Source organism: Drosophila elegans, unplaced genomic scaffold (assembly GCF_018152505.1).
Source record: "Drosophila elegans isolate 14027-0461.03 unplaced genomic scaffold, ASM1815250v1 contig_149, whole genome shotgun sequence".
NCBI lineage: Eukaryota > Metazoa > Arthropoda > Insecta > Diptera > Drosophilidae > Drosophila > Drosophila elegans.
Genome location: NW_024545513.1, coordinates 11872861 through 11888686, shown reverse-complemented (window position 1 = coordinate 11888686; position 15826 = coordinate 11872861). Strand labels below are relative to the sequence as shown.

General features: G+C 39.8%; 1 protein-coding gene across 3 annotated transcripts; it reads left to right on the top strand.

Moving 5' to 3' along the window:
- Positions 1-67: 67 nt before the first annotated feature.
- Positions 68-15732, top strand: LOC108137132 (active breakpoint cluster region-related protein). Of its 3 annotated transcripts, XM_017258679.2 has the most exons (14): positions 68-198; positions 1947-2520; positions 7923-8563; positions 9105-9747; positions 10221-10522; positions 10593-10722; positions 11472-11492; positions 12113-12211; positions 12432-13436; positions 13596-13979; positions 14064-14224; positions 14294-14433; positions 14501-14750; positions 14816-15731. In XM_017258679.2, the coding sequence occupies exons 2-14, from the start codon at positions 2191-2193 to the stop codon at positions 15003-15005; spliced, it is 4296 nt and encodes a 1431-aa protein (XP_017114168.1). In that variant the 5' UTR covers positions 68-198; positions 1947-2190; the 3' UTR covers positions 15006-15731. The 3 variants fall into 3 exon arrangements, with proteins under 3 accessions (XP_017114168.1, XP_017114169.1, XP_017114170.1); XM_017258680.2 differs by lacking the exon at positions 11472-11492 and having other exon boundaries at positions 14816-15732; XM_017258681.2 differs by lacking the exons at positions 68-198; positions 1947-2520 and adding an exon at positions 4135-4490 and having other exon boundaries at positions 14816-15730.
- Positions 15733-15826: the final 94 nt, after the last annotated feature.

The following is a 15826-nucleotide window of genomic DNA, read 5'->3' as shown; positions in this document are numbered from 1 at the left end:
TGGAAGAACAGCGATAATGCCCTGCCAAACATTCATGGCGAAAGCATCGATCTGTCCCCACCTCTAATCGTTTCGTTTTTTTTGTCAAATCGGCTGGGATCGGATCGGATATATGTGTATATATGTTATGTTTAATTTAATAAAAGTGAATCGTGGAAATAGGCATCGCTCAATGGAAATCGGGGCGGAAAATGAAACGTGAGTGGGCAAAGTAACACGTATTAAAAACCGAAAAACCAAAGCCGAGTTTTCACACACACCAGTGCAACGCGCTAACGCTGCACATATGCAAATGTGTTCGTGTGTTTGCCAAAGAGTGTATATATTTGTATGTGAACAAAAATATATGTAGATTTTTTCTAAGCGAAATCTAATTGGAATGGCAAACGGTACAAGATAGCATAAGGATAACTGTGCAAGTGTGTGTTGTTGTTTTAGAAAAAACATTTTTTTTGAGTGGAGTGTCTTTTATATTTAATTTTTTGAAGCTGCAACGCCCACTGATTTTGAGTCTCTAAAAAAAGAGAAGAAAATGAGGACAAACAAGTGGAAGGAGGAGAAGTGGGAGAGAAAAAGCACAAAAACTGACAACAACAATTTTTAAAGGAATCTCTTTCTTTTTCTCTCTCTGTGTGTGTGTCGCCCTTTGTGTGCGTTGGCAATGCTTTTGTTGTTTTGATAAAACCGAAAAACGAGAAAATATCAAAGAAAATTCATTGCGTCTGCGCCTCCAAAAACTAAAAAAAAAAAAAAAAATCGTGCAAAAACGAGAGACCAAAAAAAACAATTTTGGCCTTGACTAAAAGGCAAAAACTAAAAGAAAACAACAAAGTTGCAAGGCATCATCAAAACACACGCACACTCATGCAAACAAAATTTAAAAGGGCAACAGCACAACAACAAGAGCATCTGCAACTGGAAAAACAACAACAAAAAACGACAACAACCACAAATACAAGTGCATGTGCAACCGGTTATTTAACCGCTTGTTTTGAATTCAAAAACCAATTTGGAACAATTCCTATACCGCATCTTTTGAGTTGGAAGCCGAGTTGGAACATTGTATTTTGCTGCTTTCGTCGAATCTAATTGGAAAGGGCAATCTAAAGTTAATTTTTGACTTGCAACTTTGTCAGTTTATTTTAATTTATGTAGTTAATGCCTCTATTGTTCCTTACAAACTTTCTCCAGCTTCCTTGACTTTTCTTATTAACAAAACCAACATTTAATTTAACTTAATGTACTTATGTCCTTCCGAGGGTTAAAAAGTATTGCAATCGCAAAGAGATAAACATTACAAGATTTATTATGTAAACATTTCAACTGATAACGCTTTATAGCTACATATGTACGTAATGAGCAGGGGTTTTACAATAAAAAAAAGGTACTACTTAGGCAATTAAAAAATAATGACATACTGAATCATGCAATCTATTTATAAAATTAAAAAATAGTTTATATCTAACTCTCATCCGAATCTGTCAAATTGGAAATAAAACCAAAAATATTTCGTTGGCAATTTTTTAGCTTTATTAAAATTGTATTAAAAATGTACTTTTCTATCAGATGCTGGGGATATTCTTTTTGTTTTTTAAAAATTTGTTTAGTTGTTTATTAGCTATTGTTTCATGAAAACTGAGAACCAAGCCTTCGTGCTCAACTTTTTTTTATTTATTTTAATTTTTAAGCCTAGACGATATACCTATAATATATAGGTTCTAAACCTCTAGTTAGTGGTTACCAGCATCCCTGGAAGACAAAGGCCACTCGAAACGCACTCCTCAACGAGGTGCTCTTGTTGTTGTTGTTGTTTTTGGCTGTGTGGCTGCCCACACGCAAGGATGTTCAAGATTTCAAGTCTTCAACTGTGACGCACACGAGACAAAAACGAAAAAAAAAGAAGACATATACAGATACAGATACGAAGCTCACACACGTTCTTGCAGGCGGTGAAGGCGACAACGCACAACTGGTGCTCGTTGTTACATAAAAGGCAACCTCGCCCTCTCTTCGTCATCATCCCGAAGAATCATCATTAATATAACATCATCAACTGCATCTTTGCATCGTTGGAGTGAGGAATAAAAGTGTGAAAAGGCAAGAAATTCGATAGAGGAGCGCCTGAAGGAGGTGGACCACCTGAAGGAGGAGGAGGAGGAGGAGCACCCAAAGGAGGAGCTGCTGTCCACCATGAGCGTCTTCGACGATTTCCAGCGCCTGTGGATGCAGCGATTCCCGCAGAGCTCTCTATCCGACGCCTGGGAACAGGATGTGCGGGCCAGTCTCGAGCGGCACAAGCTGCGCATCCTGGAGCTGAGCAAGGAGCTCGAGCAGGAGACCCTGTACGTGGAGTATCTGGAGCGACTGCTGTCCGATGTGGATAAGTATCGCGCTTCTGGCGGGGATCCCACGGCACTTTTTGAGGCGGCCAGCGGAAGCAGTGGCTCCACCAACAACGGAAGCAGCAACACCAATGGAGCTCCACCAGGAGGAAGCACACCAAACGTGGATAAAGAGTTTGTGAGTATTTGTTGTTGTTTGTCTGGTCAAGTTAAGACATACATACCTTAAATTAAGACTACTTAATTGCATCATCAAAGGGAAATTTATATATTTAATCTCGTGTTCTTCTTTTTTAAATTAATAATAAAGAAGTTAACTATGGAACAAAATCTTTAATAAATTTACTATGCTTATCCTTCATAATTGCTCCATTTTATGGGTATTCTATTCAAATTAAAACTTCTTATTTTGATTATCATCTAAGTATTTTTGCATATTGTTTTATAAACATTCAGACATATTTATAAATATTTATATTCATAAGATTTTAATAATTTTGTTTTCTATATATATATATATATGATACAAATTTAAAATTCCTGGATGATGAAATTTCCATTACGTTGTTGGTTTATCTATATAGAAACTCCTTTTCGATCGGGAAGGGCTGGAGCATTACTACCAGGCGCTCAGCTTTATGAAGTGGGTTTCTTTCTTCTGCGTCGATTTCTTTTGCAAATGTCATTGCCTGCTTATCAGTATCAAGTGGAAAGAAGAGAAAATCGGAGGGCAGCGTAGCCAATGTACAAATTTATAGAGGGGAGCATGGAAACTTATCGATAGTGTAAAGTTATGGAACTAGTTCACATTCTTAACGAATTTTTTAGAAAATAAATACATTAAAATAGAGATGTGTTAAAAAAATAATAAAGATAAATATAAAAACATTTAGCTAAACATATGCATAAATTTGCACTTTTTAAAATAATTGCAAATATATTTGTTTTTATTAATACTTTTAAGAACTTAAATGTTAAAACACCTTCCAAGTTTAACGAAGATAATTTTACGTTAAAAATGGTTCAAATAGATTTTGACTTGAATTCAAAAATATTCCTAAGTTTTTAAAGTTTTGAAGCAATTCTAGTTCTACCTTTTAAGCTTGATATCGGAGTTATAAAGTGAAAGCTGGATCATATGCAACAGTTGCTATGCTGCGTCCCTACAGTACAGTCAAACTTCCGCAAGAGCAAACTCTTCCAGCAATAGTAAAAATGTACCTATTTTTTTCTTTTTTTAAATATTGCCTTGGAAGAAACGTTTGCTTATAATATATAAAGGAAGAGCATAAAGAGGATACGAATCCGGCCGTTTTTATTCGAAAAGCATTTTACAACTTATTAATATTCTTCCTGGCTTTTGGAGAAGTTCGGGCTATGGAAGTTGGACTGTTGGTGTGTGCATATGTCCATGGGCTATACCACTTATACCACTCGTTTTGATATCTCGCATCGCGTACCCTTATCTACCCACACCACCGGGTTTTTGTATTTTTTATACTGAACGCGAGTTTGTCAGCATGTGTGGGTATTATTTTCTTTAGGTTTTTCGCGCTGCTGCTGGCGTCGCTGCATATATTGTCATATATTGAGTCGCCAGTATAGTTTTGGGTGAATAACAGTGACGGGACAAACGGACGGAAACGGGTCGCCAATATAAATTTAACTCTAGAATAAAAGTATAAATTTTGATATATTCCCTCCCAATTGTGAGTTGTTTACAACAGAGAGCAGAAACGAGAAAACTGCCAGAACAAAAGCCCAATTAAACACCTGCAATACAAAAAAAAAAAGAAAAATAAAAAAAACCCGTAGGGCAAACAATAACAAAAACTTACGTAAAAATATTATTAATTTTTTTTTTCGCATTCGTAGAGCTCCGTCTTCCGTTTTCGCGCGAGTGTGTGTCTGTTAACGTGTTTTCGGTTGACTCAAGTTTCGTGGTCGCCTAGTCATCGTCACTAAATCGTCGTTTCTCCCTTTATTTTCTACCCCCGAGATTACATATAGGAGGGTACACTCCCTTGGAAATATTCTTTATTTTTTAAGCAAAAACAAAGAGAAAATAAGGAAAATAACACAACAAAGTGGCGCTGGTTAGGGAGCATGGCTTCCTTTAAAGAGAAATTCAAATTATGGTCCAGAGGGGTGCGTAATCGGTTAAGAACCTAAAACTCCAAACTTAAAACTCAACCCCCAAATACCATACATACAAAATATAAATAAATTCGTAATGGGAAAAAAAAACAACGAACATCCGAGAGGCGCAACAATTGTTGCTGTATTATCACAAGTCGAAATCAATAAAAACTTATCGCAAAATGTCATATAACAAAGCGCACACACATAGACACCATGTCTATATCTTGGGCCACCTATATCTATATACATTTATATATTTGTATATATATTCGTGTAGCCAAGAAATTAAGCAATAGCGGCTAAAAAAAATAGCGTTAAGGCAAAGCACTTGGGAAAAATACATACAAGCATACATAAGACAACAGTTAAGGTTAAAATAATAGCAGTGTCACTTTACAGAAAAACAAAAACAATGCCTTATGAATGAAATTATAATCCAGTATGATTAGTAATCCAAAGATAAGTGATAAGTGCTTAGATCTTATACAATAAATTAAAGGTTTATTGAGGTTTTACACAAATACAGTTTGGGAAAAAATAATATCATTAAATCTTGTTAATTAGCTGTTAAAAGATTAAAAGTCCAATGCGCTAAGTTTATTTTTTATCTTTTATCTTTATCATCTACTATATTGATATAAATTGTTCCTCCTTGATATTTGCTATTGTTTTGATCTTTGCTGTAAAAAGGCAGAAGAAAAAGAGCGTGGGGCGGTTAAAAAGGCGTAAGCGACGCACAATGTGTCTACTGATAAGCTGCAATCCATATCAATAAGGCGCACGGGCAGAGAAATGGGGGGCGAGAAAAGAAACGGGTACTTGTACTTACATGCGGGCGACTTTTGGCCAGAAGATTGCGATTAAAAAAAAAACCCGTACGACTTTCCAATTTTGCAGTTGGCTAGCAAACATAAAAAGGGAAAACAGCTGTTCTGAATTTCAAAATTGTATCAATAGTCATCTGATGACCGAGTGGCAAATAAAGTCTTTATCATCACTAAAGTAATAAAAACAAAGGCTCGAAGAATCCAAAGATCACAATAAATAGTCTCACAAATTTTAGATAAAATTACAAATCTAAAAATTAATATATCTAAAGATCATAATTGCTCGCAGCAAATTGTCTCCGAAATTCCACCTAATACTTTGAATCATAAATTTCTACTTGGAAATAACGATTGTGTCATAAATACGAGCGCTGCTTCAATTAACACTCATTTGCATGCACTTACTTTCTATCTGCTAGTAAAACTATTAATTGTTCGAGCCAAATATGGTGACAATGTATTTTTTATTTTATTTTAATATTTATAAAAGCTATAATTTACTAAATAAACGGTTTAAGATGTATATAACTGAAATTTTTTAAATATTTTGATTTACATTTACGTTTATACATATATAAATTTAAACTTAATATAAGTTAAAGTGAGCAGTAAAAAAATATTGATTAATTGATTTGTCCACACATATTTCTTGAGGTTTTTTTAATTTTGCACATGACGTTAAAGCATGTCTGTCCCATTTCGAGGACAAGTGTCTGCAAGGGGTTAACCTGTCATCACTCAACATGAGAAAATGCGGCTCTGATAAGCTGCCTATGACCCCAAGTGCCTGTTAATTGAACAATATGCTAAGTAATTCTATCAATGCAGAAAATATGAGAAAAGACAAAAAACGAGAACACTCAGAAAAAAATTTTATTAAATATTAAATTGGGTTTCTGTAATCTCAGCTATTTTAGTATTGCTTTTGATTATCTTATGCACTTATATAAGCGTTTAAAAGATTTTTTTAGTTTTTGCAGGATTGGTTTTAATATTGGGCATTGATCTGCGTTATTTTTATTTTATTTGTTAATTGTTATTTAAAAAAATAATTATATATGAATGATAAAAACATGATTGGATTTCTAAAACACTCAAGCATATTTAAACCAGGCCAAGATGAATTCTAAATATGATTTTAACTGGTTCTCCCTGTGCAGAAGCTATAGCCAAGTAGCCATCGACCTTCGGGGCTTTAAGTCGCACTTGGGCACGCTTTCTTCATCGCTCCGCTTGGTCACATCCACATCCACATCTACATCAACATCCACATCCACATCCACATCCACATCCACATCCAAAGAGCCTATCCATCCATTTTAGACACCACCCAATTGGATATCCCGCTACCCAGACAATTTTCGGTTGGCAATTTTCCACTTTTTGGTAATAAGCGCGTCGTCTGGCCGCTGCTCACTTTATTTATTTATTTTTTTTTTTATTATTTCATTTTTTTGTTTGTTTCTACTTACCCGGTGTAGTTTTCACTTTTTTCAAAGCCTCAAAAATTGTGTGGAAAGAAAAGAGAGACATGAAAAGAAAAGAAGAAACGCACGCACGCGTTTTGAGTTCGAGCCAAGTTTGTCGGTTTTTGGCCATTTAAAGTAGAGAAACGGCTCGAATCGGAATGAAATTAAACGAAATGAAATGCGCTACGTGCTTGGAATCTCGACGAAAAAAAAAATAAAATCAAATAAAAGCCAAGTGTATATAAAAATAGTTTGCAGAGGCGTTGGCGCCCTTTTGTGGGTATTTACTTTTGGGATTAGAGCTCGGTTAATTAACACTTGTGCGGGGAATTCGGCCAGAGTCTCTCGTTTACTCCCGTTTTGTTCTGCAATCAAAGAATTGTTACCGATTTCTCCGCTCTGTTTTGCATATGTTAATAAAGCTTACTTATAGCGTAGATTTTGCATAATTTAACTCTCTCTCTCTGGGCAAACCCTTGAAATTTTACCACTGAAAGAGATATTATTTATTTATAATAAGTTAGTATTTTACTTACCCAAGCAATCACTTCATTCATTATTAATAACCTTTTGTCTTGTTTATATTTAATCAGTTGCTGACAACATTGGCTGACCCTAGAATATATATTTCTAAATGTGGTGAAGTCATATTTATTTATATATTCCTATAATGAGCAAATTTAGGATTTACAAAATTTCCAATTCCTATATTTTAAGAAAAACTTAATATTTAATAAATTAAACATTAATAAATGAAAAGATGGTCGTTAAAATATATTGATAACTCACTCTATACATTTTTATAAAACTTATATATTTTTCATAGTGAACTATTTTGATTGAATGATTTAACATTTTATAATGAAACAATTAACTTAAATTAATTTATTAAACTAAAAATATGTATTAGGTGTTTTATATATTATGTTTAAGGCGTCTGAGAAACATGCAAAAACTCTATGAAGTTATTGTTGGCAAAAATTGTAAGTTTTTGTTTTCAGTAAGACAGCAAATACGTATTCTTTAGATTTAATTTCATTGAAAAGCACTTGCCTTAATTGAGTTACATTTGAACAGCTCTACAGATTGCTTTGAATTGATTTACTGACCCGACCACACCATTTCTTGTATATTATTCACAGAAATCCAGTTTAAATCTGCGCGAGTCCTCCACTTCGACGTCCGTCGGCAAGGACAAGGATCGCCTGTCGCTCAACACGGACAACAAGTACACAACGACACACACAAATGCCCCAGGCAGTGGGAGTGGCAGCGGTACTGGGGCGGGGGCGGGGACGGGTCCGCTTCACTCTGCCCCAATCACGGGGGCGGGCAAGCGGATAGCGGAGCTGAATTTCGAGCGGGAGGATCGAGACAAGGACAGCGGCAACGAGAAGGATGCCAACGGAGCCCTGCAGCAGTGCATCACGGAGCTGGCGGCCTCCATAAAGGCAAATCCAGACAATGGAGCAGTGGCACAATCAGCAGGTGGCGGAGGCGGCAGCGGCGATGCCGACAAAGAGTCCGCTTCCTCCAAGCAGCCGCTGCGCAAGTCCACGTCGCAGTACGTCACCGTCATCCAGGTCAAGGAGGCCAAAGACAAAGAGGACGACGATGGAGCCACCACCTCGTCATCAGGGGCCAATGACCCACAGCAGCAGCAACAGCAGCCCACGCCGCCCTCCACATTCGCTCGTTATGCGGAACCCACTGCTCCGCCGCTGTCGCCGTCGCTCACCTCGTACGCTGCCCACGTGGAGGCCAAGAAGAAAATGCCACCCAGGTGAGTGAACCATGTGGGTTAATCCTGTAGAGGAAGCTTGGGCCAGGCCTCAAGAGACATTAGGTTTCGATTTAATAGCTGGTAGCTAGTTGGGTGTGGAAATTAAGTTCCGAATTCATAGTTTTACCAATTTTTATATTGTTATTATACAAGAAATTTATAGAAAATTAAATACTTTATTAGCTGCAGCATTTTTGGTAGGAAAACAGTTTTCCTACTCATATTTTACCAATATTCTTTACTAATTTTCTTATGTTTACACACGTTTATTGTGGAAAATGTATTCTTTGTTCACAATGCATCTCAGAAGGTTCTATTCTTTTGTCAATATAAAATTGCTTACATGTTCTTCTCATTTTAGGTACTATCCCTTCTTTATTGTGTAAAAATATCAACCTCAAAATGTTATATTCTTTAATAATATTTCTAATGTTACACACACATTTCTAGTGAGGAAATAATGATTTATTCACTGTACATTTAAAAATGTTTGATTCTCTAATGATTTTTCTAATCGCATACATGTTCTTCCCATTTGCAGACCTCCGCCAAAGAACATTCGGCGCGTGGAGCCGCCCACCATTCCCGGCCAGCAGCAGCTGTCGTCCTCGCCGAAACGAGAGACTCCATTCGTGGGCAGCACAATGCCACTGCCAAGCAGCTCCGGCGGCAGCCTCTCCTCCGACAGTCCGGGCAACTCGCTGGAGCGGAACATCAAGCCCTCGGACATACTGCGCCAGAAGTCCTCCGAGAATCTGGACTCCAAGTATGCGGCGAATCGCAAAACCACACCGGAGCTGGGCAAATTTGTCAATGTGAACAATCCGGAACTGATGGAGGAGCTGGGCCGCAAGATGGTGGGCAAGACGGACAGCCTGGAGCAGGCGAAGAGGAACGACTCCTCGCCCTCCGGCGGTGGCAGCCTGGGACGCACTGCCTCCACTCCCGGACGATCGCTGACGCCGGGACGAACTGGCGTGGGTGCCTCGCCCACTGGTAGCCTGAACAAAACCGTCAAACTGGCAGCAGCGGACAGCAGTTCCACCAGCAGTCTGGAGAAGAAGTCGCGCAACTGCCTGCAGGCCAGCGATGCTGAGACCGGATCGGGATCGGGAGGATCGGGGGCGAACCAGCGAAGTGCGGGCTCCAAGGAGTCGCTGGCATCACAAGGCATATCGGAGGTGGTACGTTGAGTTTCCCCACAAAATCCCTTTTTAAACTAGTCAATGGTCAGTGTCCCAGAAACTTATGACTGAAAGTAAACGATTAGAAAAACCAAATCAAAAAGAAGGCTTTCCCAAGTTTTTTCATAAAACTAAAATTACTACTAAGGAGTAGATTTAGAAACTCCCTTAATCTTAATATTCCAAATAAACAGAAAGCTTACATTATTTAAAAATTACATGTGGACAACAAATTTTACCCCATTACCCTAGTTTTCTTCCTGGCTTAAATTCATTGGTTTTTAATTTATATTAAATATTTAGACACAAACTAAATTGTTTATTAATTTATATCTTTATCATTGATTTTAATGAGTGATCGTGTCCCAAATACTGTTTTAACTTTGAGTATACAATTGAAAATCAAATCAAAGAGAAGGCTTTAAAAAATAATAGCAAAGTTTGATTAAAGAGATTATGACATTCCATTTTAGATCAAAAGCTACGAGAGCGTATCCTCGCTGAGTTCGGATAGCGCCAAGGCGGCGGCGGCATCGTCCCAGCTATCGGCGACAGCCGCTGGAAATTCAGTGGACAACGAGCCGTACTACGACAGCGTGCCGCTGGACAACGGCGACGGGGAGTACGTGTTCATTAAGCCCGGACGCACCGGCTCCTCATCCAGTCGCGACGACTTGTCGACGCCCGGCAGCAGCACTTTGCCCCTGGCCAATGTGGCGGATCCCGAATCTCCAGGCAGGACCTCCAACTACGTCAACATCGACTACTTCCTACAGTGAGTTTGGAGTTTACTAATAACCACATCTATATGATAACTCTATTTAATATGTTCCATTGCATTACAGGCAAAGCAATGAGACGCGCTCCAGTTCGCTGGACAGCGACGGGGAGTACGAGGGTCCGCCCATATTGCGTACCATTTCGCACGACGAACAGACCACCACGTCACAAACCACGCCGGGAGCACTTCGCAAGGTTCGTTGTCAAAGTTTTCAGATGAAATAAACGAGTGCCCATTTTCTGGTTATCTCAGTCAGTCAGCCAACATTGCCCATTCCCAGACTACACAAAGTAGTCCGTTGTGTTTAACCAGTACAATAACAATAACAATAACGACGTTAACAAATACGTAGTTCCGTAGCTAAGCTTAAAGCTAATTGATAGACTGATAGACTGGGGTTGATGCAATCCCAACCCAAACCGTCCCATCCCATTCCTGATGATTAAGATGACTAAGCGCACGCCACAGCACTTAACATATTTTTGTTATCGCTAATTGATTCCAAATTGCATGCGCTTAAGGGAGTAAATGGCGAATCTTAATATTTCAGAGAACAGAAAGATTATATTTTTTAGTCTTACTTATATATGAAAAATATTAAAAGATATCAGAAGTCTTTTCCAATTCTTACCAATTTTCTATTTATAACACATTAATTTATTCATTTATTCTTAATCACTGATTTTAATGAATGATTAAGACATCAAATGACATAAACGTACTGCAAATATGTAGTCACGAAGTGTCGGCCAGCTGAATCATAAGTTCAAAAACTACTGAACTACATATGATTTTATTACAAATCACTAAAATAAAGTTTGCTAAAAAACGTAACCTGCCAAACTTATTAAAATTCACAACCATCTACACTTTAAGATTTCAATTTTATTTACTAATACCGTACTAACCAAGATTTTTTGTTTCTGTTTTCTTTTTCCAACAGAACTTAGTTTCAGCGATACTTGTGAGTACCGGATCAGGATTATATTGCTGCCATAGCTTTTCTTAACGTAGTATTCAACTTTCTCACAGTGGGTGCTTGATAAGATGGGATTGGTTAAAGTGATCTTTCCATTGCGAGCACCCACTGCATTGCTCATTCATTTCTGTATATATATATATATAAATATTTGTGTAACATAATCTGTATAGCTATTGCTTTTGAATGCGCTTGTTTTCATGTTTCCTATTTGAGTTCTGTCTTCGTTTGTGCTTCAGTTTACGCCCACGATTACACCCATTTAATTGTTTTGTACGATTGTATATATGCACACGATCCCAAGATCAATTTCCTCATATGGTTTTGTCCTTTTTACTTCCATTAATCGTGCAGTGACAGCGTATTGCTGTCCCTGTCTCATCTATTTCATGCCAGGTTTGGTTTAGTTTTAGTGTTTACATAGTCTTGCGAAATTCTGTGAAGTCTTAATCGGTTTGCAAGGTTATTAAATGTATTTTGTTTTGGATATGGTTTGAAGCAGTTATAGACACTTGTTACCCCCATCCACCATTCTTTGCGTGTACATTCGTTGTGTATCCCAAAACCCCCATTTCATTCAAGTTGTTCGTTTTCCCGTTTATTAGGTTTCTGGAAATGCGCGCGGTGCCAAAATACGATCCATACTCAGCACCATTATCCAGAGCGAGACGATTTACGTGGAGTGTCTTAATAAAATGATGCAGGTGAGTAATCCGGCGCGAAGGACCAAGTTTGCATTGTAATGGGGTCTGCCCAAATTAAAAATATTTCTTATTGCTTAATTAGTCCAAACAGTTTCACTTAGAATTATAATATAAGTTACGTAGTTTTTGAACACAAAAGTAAAACAAAAAATGAGCCGTGATTTTCAGATATACTATACAAATTTATAAAGTGGCTAATGAATATTCTTACGAAATGCAGTACAAAAAGGCCATCCACGCAACCCTGAACACATCGCAGCCTGTGATTAAGGAGGAGGAGGAGAACACGATCTTCTTCAAAATAGACGAACTGCACGATCTGCACACCGCCTTCCTGTCCGATCTGAAGACGATCGTGTCCCACGAGGGAGGCGATGTGCTGATCGGTGAGCCCTTTCGCCGTCTGGCGGAGATGTTCGACCTGTACAGCGCCTTTTTGCACAACTACAAGAACGCCATCGAGACGGTGAAGAAGTGCAGTGCGAATAATCCGCAATTCAAGAAGATCGTCTCGACAATAGTGGTTAATCTGCAGACGGAGCAATCGCTAACGCTCGAGGATCTACTCCATAAGCCGGTGGCACGGGTGCAGATCAATGCGTTGGTCTTCAACGATCTGCTTCGCGAAACACCAAATGCCCATCCGGATCATCAGCCGTTGCGGCAGGCGCAGAAGATCATCCAGATGTTCCTCAACCAGTTCAATGTGGTCAACCAGCGGCTGCCCAGCGAATCGAATCGGAATCTAAGGCGCATGGTGCGCAATTCGTTCATCGTGGAACTGGTCGATGGCCATCGGAAGCTGCGGCATCTCTTCCTTTTCAACGATGTGATTGCGAGTGCCAAGTACAAGGCACTGGGCCGCGATCGCATCGACTATGAGCTCAAGTGGTTCATTCCGCTGAAGGACATATCCATTTTCGAGGAGACGGATCCGGCGGCGGAGCTCAAGGAATCTAGTCCCGCGAACATTTCGCAAGTGAAGCGCAATCTGCGCTCCGTTCGAGATCAATTGGCAATGGAGGTGGCCAATAGCGGGGGCGGCGGTGTCCGTTCCGGTGACAAGTATCGTCGCAAGCTGGAGGATCTGGAGTCGCAGCTGGTGTTGGCCACGCCCAATCTGGTGCTGCGGCTGGGCAACAAGGCCAACAACAAGACCATGACCTTCTTCCTCAGCTCGGACTTTGAGCGGACGCAGTGGATCGACTCGATCACATCCCTTAAGGTTAGTTTTCCATGATGAAAAGGGTGTTTTCGTACTTAGAAGAGTGATATAGCGCCCAAATGCGTTGCATTCTCCCGCGAAAAATACACGCATATTTATAACATTAACTTCATTTACACTTAGTCTAATAAGTCCTTTTCCCTAAACCATACACATTAGCAAAAGTGCAACCTGCCTGGAGCCAATACCATCAATTCGCTGGAGGTCACCGCCTTCATTGTGGCCATGCAGAAGGGCATGAAGACTGAAATGGGTTCGTATTTGATGCGCAACTTCAACGACGAGAGCCTGCTGGTTGGCGACCTGCACATGGCTGTCCAGGGATTGGGTGGTCTGGAGCAGGCGGCCGATCTGTACATCTGCATCGAGGTGGACTCGTATGGCCACTACTTCCGCAAGGCCACCACCAAGATGGTGTGTCGCAGCCAGACGCCGTTGTGGAACGAGAGCTTTATGCTGGAACTGGAGGGCAGCCAAAATGTCCGGATCCTGTTGTACGAGGCCAAGGAGCGACCGCTCCTCAGGGCCAAGCACATACTCAAGGTGGGTCTTTATACGCTGCCCTCATTTGTTAGCATTTGATATATATATATATATATATACATATATTCATAATTGATCCCACAGTTGAGCCTCAGTTGGCTGACGGAAACCACACAGCCGCGAACAATAAAGCTAAGTGAGACTTTGGAGCTGGGCTGCAGTTTCCGGTTTGTGCCCGGCGAGCTGTGCCGTGCCACCACCAAACCAGGAGCGCTCTTTGGTGCCAAAATGAGTCAAGTATTAAAGTGGGTATATACGTCTTTTTGTTCCCACTTTCCTCTTACTAATTCTTTGGGAGTTTTAACCCCATTTAGACGCGAGAAACGCGACATTCCGTTCATCATCAGTGCCTGCATTCGGGAGGTGGAGCGAAGGGGCATGCTGGAGGTGGGCTGCTATCGCGTCAGCGGTTCCGCCTCGGATTTGGCCAAGCTCAAGAAGGCCTTCGAGTCGGGTGAGTGTAGATCTGCCTTTGCGAAGTAAAACAATCTTAATTATATAACCCATTGATTTTTAATCAGATGCCTATGAGGCGGAGCAGCTACTACGCGAAGTGGACATCCATTCGGTAACTGGCATTTTGAAGACCTTCCTGAGGGAGCTGCCCGAGGCCCTGTTCACGGACCAGCTATATCCCCGATTCTTCGACACATTCAGCGCCTTTAGCAACAACAACGAAGCCACGCGAATCAACGAGCTGCTTAAAGTTTTTGAGGAGCTGCCGCAGGCCAACAAGGCCTCCATCACCTCGATTCTGGATCATCTTATTAGGTGCGTCTTTCGATTGCCATATCAAACTGAACGATTATGTAATCACTTATCTTTATCCCTTATAGAGTCCACGAAAAGGAGGCGGACAACAAGATGTCGCTGCACAATCTGGCCATGGTGTTTGGGCCCACCTTGCTGAGGCCGGGACAGACGCAGGTGAAGCAGAAGGATCCGCTGGCGGCCAGCACTGTTGATGTGATGGCCCAGGCCGGAATCCTCTACTGTTTCCTGCAGGCGCGCATCAAGAAGGATTAGAAAGGATTTTGAGAGCATTGCAGCCTGCACAGATATACATATGGAATATATATATATATATATTTATATATTTTTTTTACATAGCAATAGCGGTAATACGAACGAAATTTCGATGGAAAGCCTAATGCATGCACCACGCCCCCACCTGTCTGCCACGCCCCCTTGCACAAATGACACTTAAATCGCCTGAAAAGAAAATCACCTTAAAAACGCCTAAAATCACCTTTTAAAGCCTACAAAAAGAAAAAGAAACACCCAAAAAAACACTTCAAAACACCTGCGCTGCCAATTGTAAATACCAGAAAACCGAAACTGCAACTAAAAACTGAAGATCAGAATCGATCTGGCGAGGAATTCGAAAGCCCTGGGATTTCAAGAAGGAGCCCCGGGAATGTGAAGAAATCTGCTCAATGGCGGGCTCACACACACGCACAACACACATCAACAACAACAAAAACAACAACCACAACAACACACACCTGGGATGATCAAGTGTCTAACACTAAATAGCTGCGCTCCTCCGCTTACTAAATATTATTCCCATGTATTACAGATATATCCGTAGATCTGTAGACTGTATGCTTTACCTTTAAATGCGAACCTTTAGCTTACTGCAACTATTGCAACAAAAAAAAAACAGAAAAAAGAAAAAAAGGGAAAGCAGAAAATTGCAAATATTTTCAATATTACACGTATATATCTAGAGACATATACATTTACATATATGTATATATATATATATATATATATATATATATACCTACCTATATATAATTAATTACTATTACTAGTACTATATAATTTACTAAAGTGAGGTAGCG